Genomic DNA, 15,334 nt, shown 5'->3' on the forward strand with positions numbered 1-15,334 from the left:
TCTATCTCGGCTTTTTAAATAAAATTGCCGAATACATCCAACACAGTCACCTAAATATTTACTTAAAAGAGCTTATTAACATGGGTTATTTTGAATTTGAGTTGCTTTATCCTATCTGTCGATGACCATTTCTGTGGTGTGTGTAAGTGTGTACTTCCCCACCCCGTAATTTCACAGAAAACAACCAACCACACATTTTGGGGTGCAGATAGCTTGCTTTATTTTGTTGTTACTATCTCCAGGAGGTCCAACAATTATAACTAACAATTGAATTTGTACTTGCATGAAAAGAACTACATCAAATTGACATTTTGGGCAGTTAGTAATATTGTTGCTTTTAATTTAACGACAGCTTTATTTTGTTGTTGGTCTTTAGTTTTTTGCTGTGGCTCACTGCTTAGGTGCCCTGGTTCTTTTAAGTGTAATTTAAATTGAGAGCTACCACACGAAGGCGTTGGCTGCACCCTGGGACCTCCAAGAGCTGGCACTGCTCTGGCATAGGAATACTTGAATAGCTTGGTTTTATGAGGGGATGGCCAGGAGATGTTACTTTTCCAAGCTATCCAGGCACTCTCTATGTCAGAGACAGTGTAAAATGAGCGAACAAAGTGTTGGCCGTTACACTTTGCTCTGGTAATATTTAAGTCATGATAATTTTGAGTGTGACATCATCAGAGAAAATGTAAGACGTTAAAGTGTTGCTTACAGGAGGGTAAATGCAAACATCACCAATGCCTTACATTTCTGATTCAACAGGTATTGGTGCACATATCAGGAGATGTGCACAGCGTTATCATCTTTCAGGTGGATAGGACATCTTCAATGGGGAATTTCTCAACCCACTGAGGCATACTTAGACATCAACAGTATGTTGAGGCACAAAGATTGATTAAGTGTTGAGCAGGGTATTCGTTCCATAAGAAACTTTCTCCTACCAATGGTTTCAAAAGTTACATTGTAAAATGTCATAAAACAAATGGTACAAAACTTTATAACCGTTAATCCGGCTATATACAGTATGTACATGTCACTAGCAAATGTATAATATTCTTAGGTCAACAATTATGAAAGGATTGAAGTGCATATTTTTGAACTTTGACTCATTTAGGTTGATACAAAACTACTTTTTAAAAAATATTTACAGATCAGAAAGATTAGTCCATGTGAATCGTTTGTGAAAAGTTAAGAATGAATGTAGAGTGTGAGAGCACAGGCCCTCTTACATGGATCGAATATGTATATTCACAGTGGCAGAGTCAGATCCAAAATCATTCCCTAAACTCAGGGTGTAAAGTCCACCATCTTGTTTCTGTACATCCGTGATGATTAGGGTTGTCAGGTCATCTGTGTTTTCAATGTGGAATCTTCCCTGTTGTTCTTGATGTTGAATTTTTCTTCCACCACAGGACCATATTATATCTGGGGTAGGGTCACCCGTAAAAGCACAGGCTACTGTTAGAACTTTGCCTTCATCAATGCTGATATCAGAAGGAAGAGCTTCAATTTTAGGTGGAATTCCTTTATAGAATAACAACAAAAAGTTTTAGGATCACTGAAAAAAAATAAAGATTTGCTTTCTACTGAATTGTATATACTAAGGACTATGCCATGCTACTTGGCTTGTCTATCTCTACTGTAATTTTATGCTCACCTCTTATGCCTGCTTTAAGCATTCTACTAGTTGAGCTTTCCAGTTGTGTCATACTAGATTTTCCCATAAAACTGCTGGAACTCATTTCTACAAAGGACTCTTGCATGGAGGACATGCTTTGGGCAGACATGCTTGCAAATTTCATTTCAGTCATGCTGCTAGCGCTGCTGCTGCTGAAACTGCTGAAGGAGGCCTCCTGCTTAGAGGCAGACATTTGGACTGACTGAGACGAGAAGCTTCCTTGCAAGCTTGTGTCACCACTTGTCCTCAATACTACCTCTCTGGAAGGTTCTTCAACTAGAGCTGTGGAGCATAGCAGATACACAGTGAACATCAATGACATCTGGTTAACTGGTGACATTGGACATTGACTTACAGAAATGGAAACTTAAACACACACGGAAGCATAAACCAAACAGTTTGCTGTTGAAGCATAAGCAAAGACATATATACATACATTTGTCAAGAGCTAGCTTAATGTCTCCAAGAAATGAATCCTTATATTTCTATCATTGCATTACATGCAGGTACTAGGAATCACTAGGAGAAAAATGATTAGTCATATAGAAAATAATTGACATATTGTGCATTCTGAAAAGAAATGTTACAGGAAAGTTGGTAGCTTTACTTTGACATTTAATTTATCTGGATTTCTGTTCAGCTGTAAAGAAACTTTGACCATTTAAGGATGAATTTGCACAGGATGCCTGTCTCTCTTACACATGAAATTGAGTTTTCTGTGCTCAGAAGAAACAGGCAAAAAAACACCTAAAGTTTTTAAGCAAGTAAGGAAAAATGGCAAAGATATACTTACGAAGGACCGTTAAGGAAGCTGTAGCTGAACATTGGCCACGGAAATTTTTGGCTTTAATTGTGTATTTTCCACTGTCGCTTACTGATGCATTTCGGATTTCAAGAGAATATACATTTCTGGAGCGACTTACATTGACATTTGAGGAAACAGAAATCTAAAATAAATGAAAATGAAATGTTTAAGTTCTTTAGATGTGGTAGATGTGGTATTTAAATTTTTCTTCAATAATATATTCTTAATTAAACTTACTGGCATGTTGTTTTTAAACCATTCGATTTCAGGAGTTGGCTCACCACTGATTTCACAAGTAAAGAGAACATTTTGTCCTTCATTAATATTTTGAGATCTAGGCTGTGTGATGAAGGCTGGAGCATCTGAGAGTTCTTTGCTCAGGGTCAGATCGAACTGACACTTGATGATTCCTTCGCTGGTTTTGCCTATGCAGGTGAGGATTCCTTCCTCTCTGTGACTGGCTTGCTTGATGGTTAGGGTCTGGTCACTGCCCGAGACACCGTATCGGTACTCCTCAGAGTTAGTAAGCTCTCTTCCATTCAGTACCCATTTCACATCAGTGGCACCAGCAATGTTGGCTTTTAAAGTCACTTTTTGACCATCGGTTATGCTCATCTGAGTAGAGAATGCTTTAATCTCAGCATGAGTTTTGATTTCTTCTGATGCCTGGGATGTTTTAGTGATTTCCTCATGGACAATGGATTTTTCCAGGGAGGTTGCTGCTGATTTTTTGACTTCTTCCGAAATCAGGAGCTTTGAAGCTTCCTCCTTGAGGGCTAACTTTTCTTGAGATTTTACCTCTGACATCTTGATTTCGTCAGAAAGTAGGGATTTTTGGGAAATTTCCTCTTGGACAGCTGCCTTCTTCTGAGATGTAATTACAGAGGTCTTTTGTGTAGATACTTCATCTTTTATAGCTAAAAAAGAAAACTTTGTAAGGCAAACTTAATTGGATAGAAGAGACCCCCCCCCACACACCCTTTACTCTTGTAGATTGTATATGTGAATAATATACAGACAAAGAAAACATGTTGGCCAGGTGCAGTGGCTCATGCCTATAATCCCAGCACTTTAGAGGGTCGAGACAGGAGGATCACTTGAGGCCAGGAGTTAAGAGACCTGCCTGGGCAATATAGTGAGACCTTGTCTCTGCAAAATATAGGCAAATTAGCTGGGTATGGTGACACGTGCCTGGAGTCCCAGCTACTCAGAAGGCTGATGTAGGAGGATCACTTGATCCTAGGAGTTTGAGGCTGCAGGGAGCTGTGACTGTGCCACTGCACTCTAGCCTGGGTGACAGAGTGAGACGCGGTCTCAAAAACAAAAACAAAACAAAGGAAGAAAAATAAAGAAAGGAAAAGAAAAAATGTCAACTTTTGTGTGCAGTATAGGTAATAACCTAATTCACTCTTGGAAAATTGTCATGCATGATTTTTTAGATCAGTGCAATGATTCCTTAAACTAAAGAAGTTTAATATGATTCTTATGAATTAAGGGAAAAAAGAGCCTTGAAAAGATTAGTCAAAAGATTTAGGAAATATGTATATTTGGACATTTTGAGTAACCAAAAAATTAAATTATCTTTTAGAAGTTTGAGATGAAGGCAAACTAATTTTGATTGGCAAAACAGATATCCCTCTTTCATTAACTTTGTACTGCTTTGGAAACTTAGCAGGTGTGAAGGTTTAGGGAAACAGTACCATTTTGTGTATTCAACTGGCTTTATCCTTAAATATTCCTGGGAGCAAAGGCTGACTTTATGAAAACTTATATAATACCATATTTTATTAGGTGCTTAATAAATGCTTTTTATGCTAATAGAAAAGCATATACTAACTTCAAATATGTGTGTTTCCACATTTGTGTACAGATGGCATTCTGGAATTAGGAAAATAGTTTTATTTTAATACATTTGTATGTGTGCATGTGTAAGGGGGGAATATTTAAAAATGTTTTCTTAATATTGTTTTCTGAAAAATGTTGGTAAGAACAAAAGTCAACCTACCTTTTATTGTTAATTTGCAGCTAGAGGACACAGATCCAGCTGAATTTGTTACTGTACAAGTATAAAGTCCGCTGTCAGAAGTGTCAGTCTTATAAATTTCTAAGAGGAATATTCCTTTGTCTTCAGAGAGTTTATATTTACCTCCTTGTGTAATAGCCTGTAGAATGCAAGCGATTTGAGTTTTAAAAAGTGATTTAATTTTAAACTTTCTTTGGAAGATGGGGATTAAATGAGAGATGGTTTGTTTTTTAGAAGATAAAATTAAGGGAAATTTAAGAACTAGTTACCTTTCCATCCTTTGTCCAGGTGACAGTTGGCCGAGGTTCTCCAGTAGCTTTAACTGCAAATTTGGCAACATTGTCTGAAGTAACAGTTGTATCTTGCAGCCCAGTAACAATTACTGGTTTTGAGGCAATTTGTTCAGGAGATTTGGGTTCAATTTTCTTAGTTTCTGTTGACTCAGCAGCTTTCTGAGCTGATTTCTTAGTTTCTGATATGCTTGATACCTGTTCATGGATACTCTTAAAGGCTTGTCCTGCAAAGTGGAAATTAGTTTTGGAAGTTCCACCTTCACCGGAAATCTCACAAACATATTCTCCACAGTCAGATTCAGTGAGGTTATGGATTTTGAGCTCATAGGTACCGTCTGACGAATAATGAAACTGGAAATGCCCATTTTCCTTCAGTTTCTTGCCATCTTTATACCAGGTGACCTCCTTTGCACTTAATACACTGCTTTCGACTGCACAGGTCAGCTTGGCGATATCTTTAGAAGCTTCTGCTTTCAGGGACCGAGATATCTTTGGTGGGGCAGAGACTGGTAGCTGCTGCACCTTCTCTGTTGCTGTGGGTTTTGTCTCTGTGGGTGATACAGCTTTTGGGTGAGAAGCCACCGTTTCTGGAGACTTCACTCGTTTGGGAGACTTAACTGCTTCTGGGGATTTCACTCGAGGCTCTGGGGATTTGACCCTCGGTGGTGACGTCACCGCCTTTTCAGTAACTCTGGCCTTTTGAACAGTCAGAGTGAACTGTGCTTCTTGTCTCCCTTCGCTGTTTTCCACCACCACGCTGTAGGTGCCCTCGTCAGAAGCCTGGACTGAAGAAATCTCAAAAGTGGATTTGTACTTTGTGGTGGTCACTTGGTGACGGGCAGAAGTGCTTATCACTTGTCCTCCTCGCAGCCAGGTCACAGTTGGCACCGGCTCCCCATCGGTATCACAAGAAAACCTTGCGGACTCGCCTTCGTAGACGGTCATGGACCGTGGCTTTGTTAGAATTCTTGCTGCCAGAGTCGTCTTGATCTTTCTGGTTGTGGATTTTTCTTCCAGTGACTTTTCTTCTAATGCAGCACTTTTCATTTCTGCAGATGCATAGTGTTCATACGACGAGAGACTTTCCCTTGTCTCTGTCATCTGTGATTTCACTTCCCTGACAGAGGAAGCTGCTTCCATCTCAGATGTTCTCTTAAACGACGACACAGCATATTCCTCTGTTCTTGTCAGCTCAGGGAAAACAGATCTGGGGACGTCTTCATCTCTGCGCTGGGAAGCATAGGTGGTATAATCCCCTCCTGTTACGTCCAGGGTCGCATAGTCAGAAGCTTCGCCTTTGTAGTTGGTGCACACAGCACGGTAGGTGCCACTGTCCTCAGTGTGACAGTCCAGAATTTCCAGGGTCAGGACCCCACTCATGTTGGTGTAATGAATCTTACTGCTCTCTTGGAGTTCCACGCCATTGTGGTACCATTTAACCTCGGCAGTTGGCTTAGACTGAACGTTTAAGATAAAGCGAGTGTTTTGGCCAGTGGGTACCCTGTGCGAGCGCATTCTCAACGTGATTCGAGGGGCATGGTCCAGCGTAAATGGCTGCTGACTCAAAACTTCATACTTCCTTTCTGATGTCTTCTGAGCCTTCAAAGCAGCTTTCATGGACTCATACCTGGAAAAGATATCAAATCTTGCAGACCTCTCAAACCTTGAGAGTGATCTCTCACTCGACACAGGGCTCGGGGAGCGTGGGCGAGTTCTCTCTGGAGTAGGGGACCTTCTTTCCGTGTCATCGTCATATTCCTCAGCTGGTTGTGGACGTGACCGGATCAACTCAGACACCGGCCTCATTAACTCAATGTAGGTCGGAGACAGGGAGCGCCGTCGTCTCAGTAGTCTAGACACGGACGAGGAGGATTCTCTTTGAGTACGCTTTGAGATTTCGTATTCTTCCTCAATTTCTGTTATTTCTGTCACTTCTCTCTGTCGTCTCGATTTCTTTTTAGACTTTTCTTCCTTTGACAAGTGGTCAAGCTCGCTTCGGTATTCTGCGAGACGCTGGGTGGTAGTAACTGGACGAAGCAACTCCTCATCCTCCCTCTCGGCCATTATTCTCTGCCGTTGTTTCGGCTGTCTGTACGAGGCCCGCGCGTGCCGTTCCCGCAGTTCTGCGTAACTTGTGCTAGTCTCTTCCTTGGTGGGGATGTGATAGGTTGAATATCTGAAGTCTTTTCTTGTTTCCTCCACCTTGACATGAGCTTGCGGTGAAGAGTAACGTAGGCTGGAGAGCTCAAAACGTGGGGGGCTTCGGCTGGGGGGTGAAGCTGAGAAGCCTAATTCAAGCTCTTCTTCAAGACGCAGCCTCTCTTCCTCCGTCCTTTTCATGGCTAAGTAGTCATCAATGGGGAGGAGTAACTCTTCATCAGAGATGTCACCAAGAGAACGTCTTCTAGGTCTGTAGTAAAAGTCATAATCAGGAGAAGGTGTACGCCGACGGGCTGGTCTCACCATTTCAAGATCATCTTGGGACAGTTTGGGAATACGCCACTTAGGTCTATATTGATCTGTAATGCGTGGAAGAGGCATCACATAGAACTGTTCCCATCTCGAAAGGCGGATACGCTTGGGTCTCTTCTGCACAACTCTGTCAAGTTTCCCAGGCATTTCAAATTGATCACGTATCTTTTTATACCATTTCATGTCAGACATAGGCACAAACTGCTTAATGTGCTGGTCTTCTTCAATGGTAGTCTGTTTGTACTTGCGTGGCTCTGGGACTTCATACGGCATACGGAGTCTTCTCTCCTCCTTCTTTTCTTCCGTCTCAAGGCGGTATTCTCCTTTTACTGTCTTGGTGCTTACAGCTGGTTTGTAGAGGATGGCAGCTTCTCTCAGAGCCTCTTGGGCTACCTGTGTCAGTGGCACAGTTTCAGTTCCAGAAAGAATTTGAGCCATTCTTAGGGTTTTGTTGATTTGTTTTTGTGCATGTTGTTCCAGCTCCTCCTTACTCTTGAATTCCTGTTTCTTGTACCTTAAGCGTTCCACTTGGAGGTGAGCCTGGCAGCTGGTGGATCCAGCCGTGTTTGTGGCTGTGACTCTGTAATAACCTGTATCTTCAGGCAGAGTATCCCGGATGTGCAAAGCATAATAATCCAAGCCTTCATGGATAATTTCAACGTTAGTCCCGAGGGACAGTGGCTTGCCATCCTTCTCCCATTTTAATGTTGGTGGGGGAATGCCAGATACTCTGATCTCAAAGCAGACACTTTGCCCTTCTTGGCATTCTGCATTTGCCAGTAACCGTTTGAACATGGGTCTTAAGGTAGTGTCTGTTGGAGGTGGGTGCAGGGTTACCGTCAGCTTTGCCTTACAGCTGTCTTCCCCGTATTTGTTCTTTGCCACAACACCGTATTCGGCAGCATCATCTGTAGTTACACTGTTGATTGTTAATTGGTAAAGACCCTTGTCTGACTCAAATGTGTACTTCTTGTCGTCATCACCTGGTTTGATTTTCTGACCTGACTTATACCATGTTACACGAGGCTCTGGGTGGACGGTTATAGTTACTCCAAACCGGACATTTTCACCCACATAAGCTGTCTTATTATAGAGAGGCAGGGTGAATTCTGGTGGCCTTTCCAGGAGTCTCATCGTATCTGTTCTGCGCTTAATTTTCCTCATGGTTCTGCGGCAGTAATAGTCATAAACTTCTCTCACACCTTTAACAAATAGTTCTGCATAAGAACTGTCTTCACCATAGTCATTGACTACTTTGCATCTGTAGGTACCATCATCAAATTTGGTAATGTCTTTGACATAGAGGGTGGCCACTCCATCTTCATAGGTGATTTCGTATTTGTCACTGGCCTCCAGCTGTCTGACACCAAAGTACCAGGTCACTTGGGTAGACTGATCATAATTTTCAATTTTGCATACATATTTAACATGTCCTCCTTCTTCACCAACTGCATGCATTATCTGCCCAGAGATTGGGCCAATTTCAATGGATGCTACTTTAACTTTAGCAACGCTCACTCCCCTCTGAGATCGAATTGCACCACCACAGGAAATCCGGGCAGCTGATATAACCATGTTGAGGTCTTTCTTGATGAGGGTGTGGTAGTAACGCCGATGTTTTAATGTTCTGATAACTTTAGTACTGACTCTTTCTATCTTCTGCTTCAGCCATGGGTGCTGGAGTGCCTCTGAGGCTGTCATGCGAGATTTTCTCTCTTTCACTAACAGACGGTCAACAAAATCCATGGCTTCGAGGCTAATCTCCTTGAAAGCTTCTTCATCAAAAGTATATTCAGCATTCATGATGTTCTCAATGATCTGTTGGTTAGTTTCAGCCAGGAATGGGTTGATACCACCCAATAGCACATATACCAGCGTTCCAAGTGCCCACATGTCTGTGGCTGTGCTGACAACATCATGCTGGTGGACTTCAGGTGCATAGTATTCTGGGGCAGTGAACACAAGCCTGAAGTTGTCCCCTGGCTTCAGCTGACGGGCTTGACCAAATTCTATGATTTTAATGGTGGAGCTCCTTCTGGTTTGGTAAATGATATTTTCTGGTCTAATATCAAAGTGTCCAATATTATGACTGTGTAAGAACTCAAGTGCTTCACAGACCTGGCGGACATAGCTTACAATTTCTCTTTCATTAAGTTCAAAAGCACTTGTGTTAATGCGCTCAAATATGTCAAGTCCAGATATGAACTCAAAGATCATAACTAATTCTTCCATGCTTTCAAATGATTCATGGAGATATAAGATGTTTCTATGCCTAGAAATGTTTAGGATAGAAATTTCCTTCTTTACCAAAACTTGATCAGTCCCTTTGACTTTCACAAATTTGGCCATATACGTCTTCTTGGAGGATGTTTCAACACAACGGTGGACAATTCCAAACTCACCACGCCCAAGATCTTCAGCAATCATATATTTCTCATAGAGTTCCTTGGTTTTAGAGTGAGATGCTTTAGTCATGGAAACTTCCCTGGTTTCATCTACCTCTTCATCATAGTTCATAGCTCTGGTCTTATCTTCTTTGGTTATGGTTGGTTCTGAAGGCTCAGAAGGCTTGCTCAGGCCAAACTTATTTTCAGCTATTACCCGGAACTGGTAACTTGTTTTTCCAAATAAGTTGATCACGGTATAACGTGTTTCTCTGGCCTGTCCTACACGGATCCATCTTTCTGCAGTAGTTGCGCATTTTTCAACAATGTAGTTGGTGATTTTGCTGCCACCATCAGTAGCTGGCTCAGTCCAAGTTAAGTTAGCAGAATCTCGTGAGACATCACTAACTTTGACTCCTCTGGGTGGGTCAGGAACATCAGCCACATCTAGTTCAACCGTCTTCTGGTCAATTCCAAATCTGTTTTTAGCACAGACCACATAGAAACCAGCATCTTTTCTCTCCACCCCGTTGGGGAAAACAAGTGATGTGAAGGATCTTGTGACAATCACTTGGTAGTGGCCATTATTGTCAATAAGATCTTGTCCTTTCTGCCAGGTGATCACAGGATCTGGTTTGCCACTGAAGGGGATCTTGATGCTAACCACTTCGCCTCGGAGAGCATGAACTGCTCCCATGCCTTCAAGATTTTTAGGCAAGTGTATCTTAGCTGGAACTGTATCAGAAAAAAAGAAGAAAGAATATAATTTGGCAACTCTTATCAATATCTATTTAAGAGCAATATCGCCTCCCAAATTAATGATGAGTATTCTAGCCCAAAACTGATGATTATTGATTGCTTTTACCTTCCACTTCCAAGGAGGCGGTGCCAGACACGGATCCCCCTTGGTTGGTAGCTCTGACTTGGTAAACTGTGGCATCATCATCTGTGACGCTTGCAATGATGAGCTGGTGGTAGCCGCCCTTAAATTCTTGAATCCTATACTTTAATCCATCTGCGATGATTTCTTTGCCTTGTCTGTACCATTTCACAACAGGTTTCGGATGCCCAGTCACTTTGCAGACCAAAGTAGCATTGCTCTGATACCTGACATTTAGGTTTCTCAGTTCCTCTTTAAAGTGTGGTGCCTGAATGGGGACGTCAGATTTGGGAATGACAGGTTCTGATATTTCACTCCATTCACTTTCCCCACCTAGGTTTTCACATTTCACACGGAACTCATATTCAAGATCTTCAATAAGGTTTTTCACTGAAAAGACGGTTTCTCGAATTTCTTCTGTTGTCACAGCAATCCATTTATTCTGCTTCTTCTCACGCTTCTCAAGGTAGTAACTTCTAATCTTTGCACCCCCATCACTGGCAGGTGGCTTCCAAGCCACAACACAAGAATCTTTTGTGAGAGCAGTAATAGTTGGTTTGCCAGGAGCACTTGGCTTTTCTATTTAAAAGGAAAAAAAAAAGGAAGATTTGAGTCACGAGGCAAAACAGACAGCTTTATTAAAAGCTTATTTTTTAAAAAATAGAATGTTATGAGTCCAAAGTTCTATGAAAAACAGCTATTCCAGAAATATGAAATGTTACTTTATGGTAAGAAACTTAATCAAAAAATAATTTCCTTTTTAAAGAAGGGGATAGGGTATATATTTCCCCTTTTAGATGTGCAAACAGTCAAAGTGAAAGAAAAGGCACTTTATCTGAATCTTTGCTATTTCTTTTCAACATATATTTCTGTGCATAGATGGAATTTTGCCATAGGAAGGATAGAAATCAGATTGTACTCACCAAATGGAGTCTTAATGATCACAACTGAGGGGACCTCTAGCGGGTCACTGATGCCAAACGTGTTCTGTGCTGACACCCGGAAATAATAGCCAGCATTTTCCGTGAGGTTCACAATTCTACAGGTTGTCACTGAGATGGCTGAAGACACCAATTGCCATTCAGCCCCTTCCTTGGCCTCACATTTCTCCACCACGTAATTGGTGATCCAGGAGCCTCCGTCATCTGCGGGTGGCTTCCAGCTGATCACCACAGAGTTCTTCAATAGGGCTTCAATCACAATGGGTCCTGTAGGTTTGTCTGGTTTATCTGTTGGGGGAAAGTACAATTGTAGTGGTTTTCATACTGTGTTTCTGAGATTTTTTTTTCTTTGAAAATAAAAAGCACTGAAAATGAATATAAAATACCTTGTATTTCCACATCAAGGATGGCATCCACTGTTCCGAAAACATTGCTGAGCTGAACTTTGTACTTCCCAGCATGTGTCTTACGCTGGACGTTCTTCATGACAAGATGGGTATAGTGCTCAGTGTTTTCAATAGTGATGTTTTCTGAGTTTTGCAAAAGTTTCTGGCCATGGAACCAAGTCATGGTAGGTACTGGACGACCAATGTACATAACGTGAAGCCGGAGTGTAGAACCCACAGCTCCATAATATTTCTCTTTCAGTGGATAACCGGGATGGAACTGGGGTGTTGCTTGCAGGAGTAGCTTACTGCTGGTTTCTACTTCTCCAACCTCATTGGTTGCTGTGCAGGTATAAACACCTTCGTCTTCCTGTTCCTCTGTCATGACCGTCAGAGTATGTGTGCGTCCATCTGAAGACATTTTGTATTTCCGGCTTTGTATGAGCTCCTTACCAAATCTGTACCATTTAATGTCAGGAATAGGCCTTCCCACAATCTGGCATGAGAGTTGAGCAGCTTCACCCAATTTGGTGGTAACATCTTTCATTTCTTTGCGTATTCCTGGGGCCTCTCCAGCTGAAAGATATGAAAGAGAATATGAAATTCATTTTTACTACTGAATCTATAATCCTCTGTCCTGTGTATCAGGAATGAATTTACCCTATTGACTAACACTTTACTAGATGCCATGATTTGGATATGTATCTAATTCTTAAAAACTCTTTGAAGTGATTTTCCTAGGGTCATATGGAAAATAGGGATTCTAATGAGCACATCATCACATTATAATATGGAGTGATTTTTCTCTTTATGACCAGAAGGGCATTAACAATGTATAGAGTTTTTGGGAAATAAGAGTTCTCTCTATAAATCTGTAGTATCCTTGCCCTTACTTAGGTTCACTGAAGTGGGGTACATTTGTTGACCCTTCAAATCTTGTGAGGAAGTATTAAAAAACCCATTGTATGAAAGGTAGAAATTGATCAAGGAATGCGCTTATTAGTTCACTGCATGTGTCTCCTGCTGAGGTTATGTGCTTGGAATGGCTTCCTATAGAATTTATCAGCTATTCCCTGTGTGTGCATATATCGAAGTGAGCAATTTCTTTTTTTTTTTGAGACAGAGTCTCGCTTTGTTGCCTAGGCTAGAGTGAGTGCCGTGGCGTCAGCCTAGCTCACAGCAACCTCAAACTCCTGGGCTCAAGCGATCCTGCTGCCTCAGCCTCCCGAGTAGCTGGGACTACAGGCATGCGCCACCATGCCCGGCTAATTTTTTCTATATGTATTAGTTGGCCAATTAATTTCTTTCTATTTATAGTAGAGATGGGGTCTCGCTCTTGCTCAGGCTGGTTTCGAACTCCTGACCTCGAGCAATCCACCCGCTCAGCCTCCCAGAGTGCTAGGATTACAGGCGTGAGCCACCTCGCCCGGCAGCAATTTCTTTCTAAACACTTGCTCTCCAATAAAGCTTTCTAAAGTTCTTCGTAGCATAGAAGAAGGGTTAGCCTTAACTTGTTTAGTTTGTAAATCATAAGCAGAGAACTAAAGGCTACTTACATGTTAGTTTTGTCTTTATAGACACAGCAGTTCTACGAGGTCTGCTAAGCCCAGTCTCATTTTCAGCAAAAACTCTGAATTCATATTCAGTAGCTTCCAGCAAACCCCCTATTGTGAATTGTTTGTCCTTGATACGCTCCTTGTTGCTCTTCTTCCAGGCACTGTCTCCAGACTGTCTATATTCAACCCAGTACCCAAGGATTTCTTTGCCGCCATCACACTCGGGTTTCTCCCACTGTAGAGTGACGCTATCTTTGGATATTGAAAGAATCTCAAGTTCCCCTGGTTGGCTTGGTTTATCTGAAATATTTTAAAACAATTAAAAAGGGAATCAGCTTTACTGGTGAAAAAAAAGAAAAGGACCAAAGATGGCTTGCCTCTTTAATTTTAGCCCCTTTAGAAATTCTAGCCCCTTTAGAAACTCCTTACCGAATGGATCTTTGCAAACAACTGGTTCAGAAGCAGGACTGGTCTCGCTTAGGCCGACATCATTCTGTGCGATGATGCGGAACTGATACTCTGCATCAGGAACCAGCCCGGTAACAGTGTACATTGTGGTGGTGATCTGAGTCTTGTTGTGTCTCACCCACTTGTCAGTGGATGTCTCCTTGCGTTCAATGTAGTAGCCTGTGACTCGAGAACCGCCATCATCTTTGGGCCGGGACCAGGACAAGCTGACAGAACTCTTGGTTACATCGAGTACTTCTGGAGGGTTGCTTGGAGGTTCTGGAGGATCTGTAAATATAAGTGGAAAACACCCATGCGTTAGAGTACAGTCCCAAATTTTGTAAACCGATGGCTTTCATTTAAAAACAGAAGAGGACTGAAATAATGTTTACAGTTCTATGGTGAAAGAGCACTTACTCAGTGGTGTTTTGGGTATGACTGGTTCCTCAGATTTCAAGGGTTTGCTTATGCCAAACTGGTTTTCTGCTGAAACCCGGAAGTGGTATTCCACGTTTTCTTTGAGGCCTTTGACCACCAGAGATGTACCTCGGACTCTGGAATCAATGGTATACCAGGCAGCTTTCGGCACTTCCCGTCTCTCGAGAATGTAGCCCAAGATGTCAGCACCACCGTCATCAGCAGGAGGTCTCCAGCTGACCCTCACAGAGCGGGCCTGTATGTCATCATATTCAAGTGGCCCTTCTGGAGTGTCAGGACTTCCTATCACCTTGACTTTGATGTAAACAGCCTTCTTGCCACATTTGTTTTCCAGAACCAGGTCGTAAGTGCCAGAATCGTTCCTGTCTGCTTCTTTGATCACAAGCTCAGTGTGTGTTTCAGATGTTGCAATCATGGCACGCCTGCTGACATCTTGGCCTTCTTTGGTCCATTTGCATATTGGGAATGGTTTTCCTTTGATTGGTATGGTAAGTCTGATGACTCCACCTTGTCTCACAAAGACACCTTCCTGGTATCTTTCATCAAGTTCATAGTCAGGATATTCTGGGGGAAAAATGTAGGATTTCAATTTAGCATTTTTAGGGGGCAGGGGTGGGGGAGAGGAGTAGGAAATAAGTCTTAAGGCAATTATAACAGAAAGTAAGGGATCATATGTCTTACCCAGCATTTCGGTGACTTTGACTGTTCCTGGGACCTCAGCAGGCTCCCCAGGTCCACCGGCATTACAAGCTAGGACACGGAATCTGTACTCAGCACCCTGAGGTAGGTGTGTTAGAGTGTACTCTCGGATCTTGGTTGGGGTGGTGTTACATTTGGTCCATTCATGTTGATCGACTTTTTGCATTTCGATCAAATAGCCTGTGACTTTAGATCCTCCTTCATTTTCTGGAACACTCCAGGCCAGGGAGACTGATGTCCTTGTTGTATCAGTAACTCTTGGGTTTTGTGGCTTTCCTGGAGGAGCTAGGAGTAAGAATAAGGTAGTACTTGTTAAAGGTGCTACAAAGTTGAAAATC

The 15,334-nt window shown here is 42.1% G+C and overlaps 1 protein-coding gene across 45 annotated transcripts in view; it reads right to left on the minus strand.

Annotated features, from left to right (window-relative positions):
- Positions 1-217: 217 nt before the first annotated feature.
- TTN (titin) overlaps positions 218-15,334 on the minus strand; it is a 273,099-nt gene continuing 257,982 nt past the window's right edge. For 44 of the 45 annotated variants that reach the window (XM_076005692.1, XM_076005688.1, XM_076005677.1 and 41 more), the window contains 13 exons: positions 14,979-15,281; positions 14,277-14,861; positions 13,842-14,147; positions 13,413-13,712; positions 11,857-12,432; positions 11,453-11,758; positions 10,515-11,108; positions 4,770-10,384; positions 4,483-4,639; positions 2,715-3,394; positions 2,466-2,619; positions 1,652-1,954; positions 218-1,518 (listed from right to left, as the gene is read on the minus strand). In XM_076005692.1, coding sequence (XP_075861807.1) covers positions 1,220-1,518; positions 1,652-1,954; positions 2,466-2,619; positions 2,715-3,394; positions 4,483-4,639; positions 4,770-10,384; positions 10,515-11,108; positions 11,453-11,758; positions 11,857-12,432; positions 13,413-13,712; positions 13,842-14,147; positions 14,277-14,861; positions 14,979-15,281 — 10,178 coding nt within the window. In that variant the 3' untranslated portion in view covers positions 218-1,219. The remainder of the gene's footprint in view (positions 1,519-1,651; positions 1,955-2,465; positions 2,620-2,714; positions 3,395-4,482; positions 4,640-4,769; positions 10,385-10,514; positions 11,109-11,452; positions 11,759-11,856; positions 12,433-13,412; positions 13,713-13,841; positions 14,148-14,276; positions 14,862-14,978; positions 15,282-15,334) is intronic. The other variant, XM_076005689.1, reaches the window with a different exon arrangement.

This window comes from Microcebus murinus, chromosome 8 (assembly GCF_040939455.1).
Source record: "Microcebus murinus isolate Inina chromosome 8, M.murinus_Inina_mat1.0, whole genome shotgun sequence".
Taxonomy (NCBI): Eukaryota; Metazoa; Chordata; class Mammalia; order Primates; family Cheirogaleidae; genus Microcebus; species Microcebus murinus.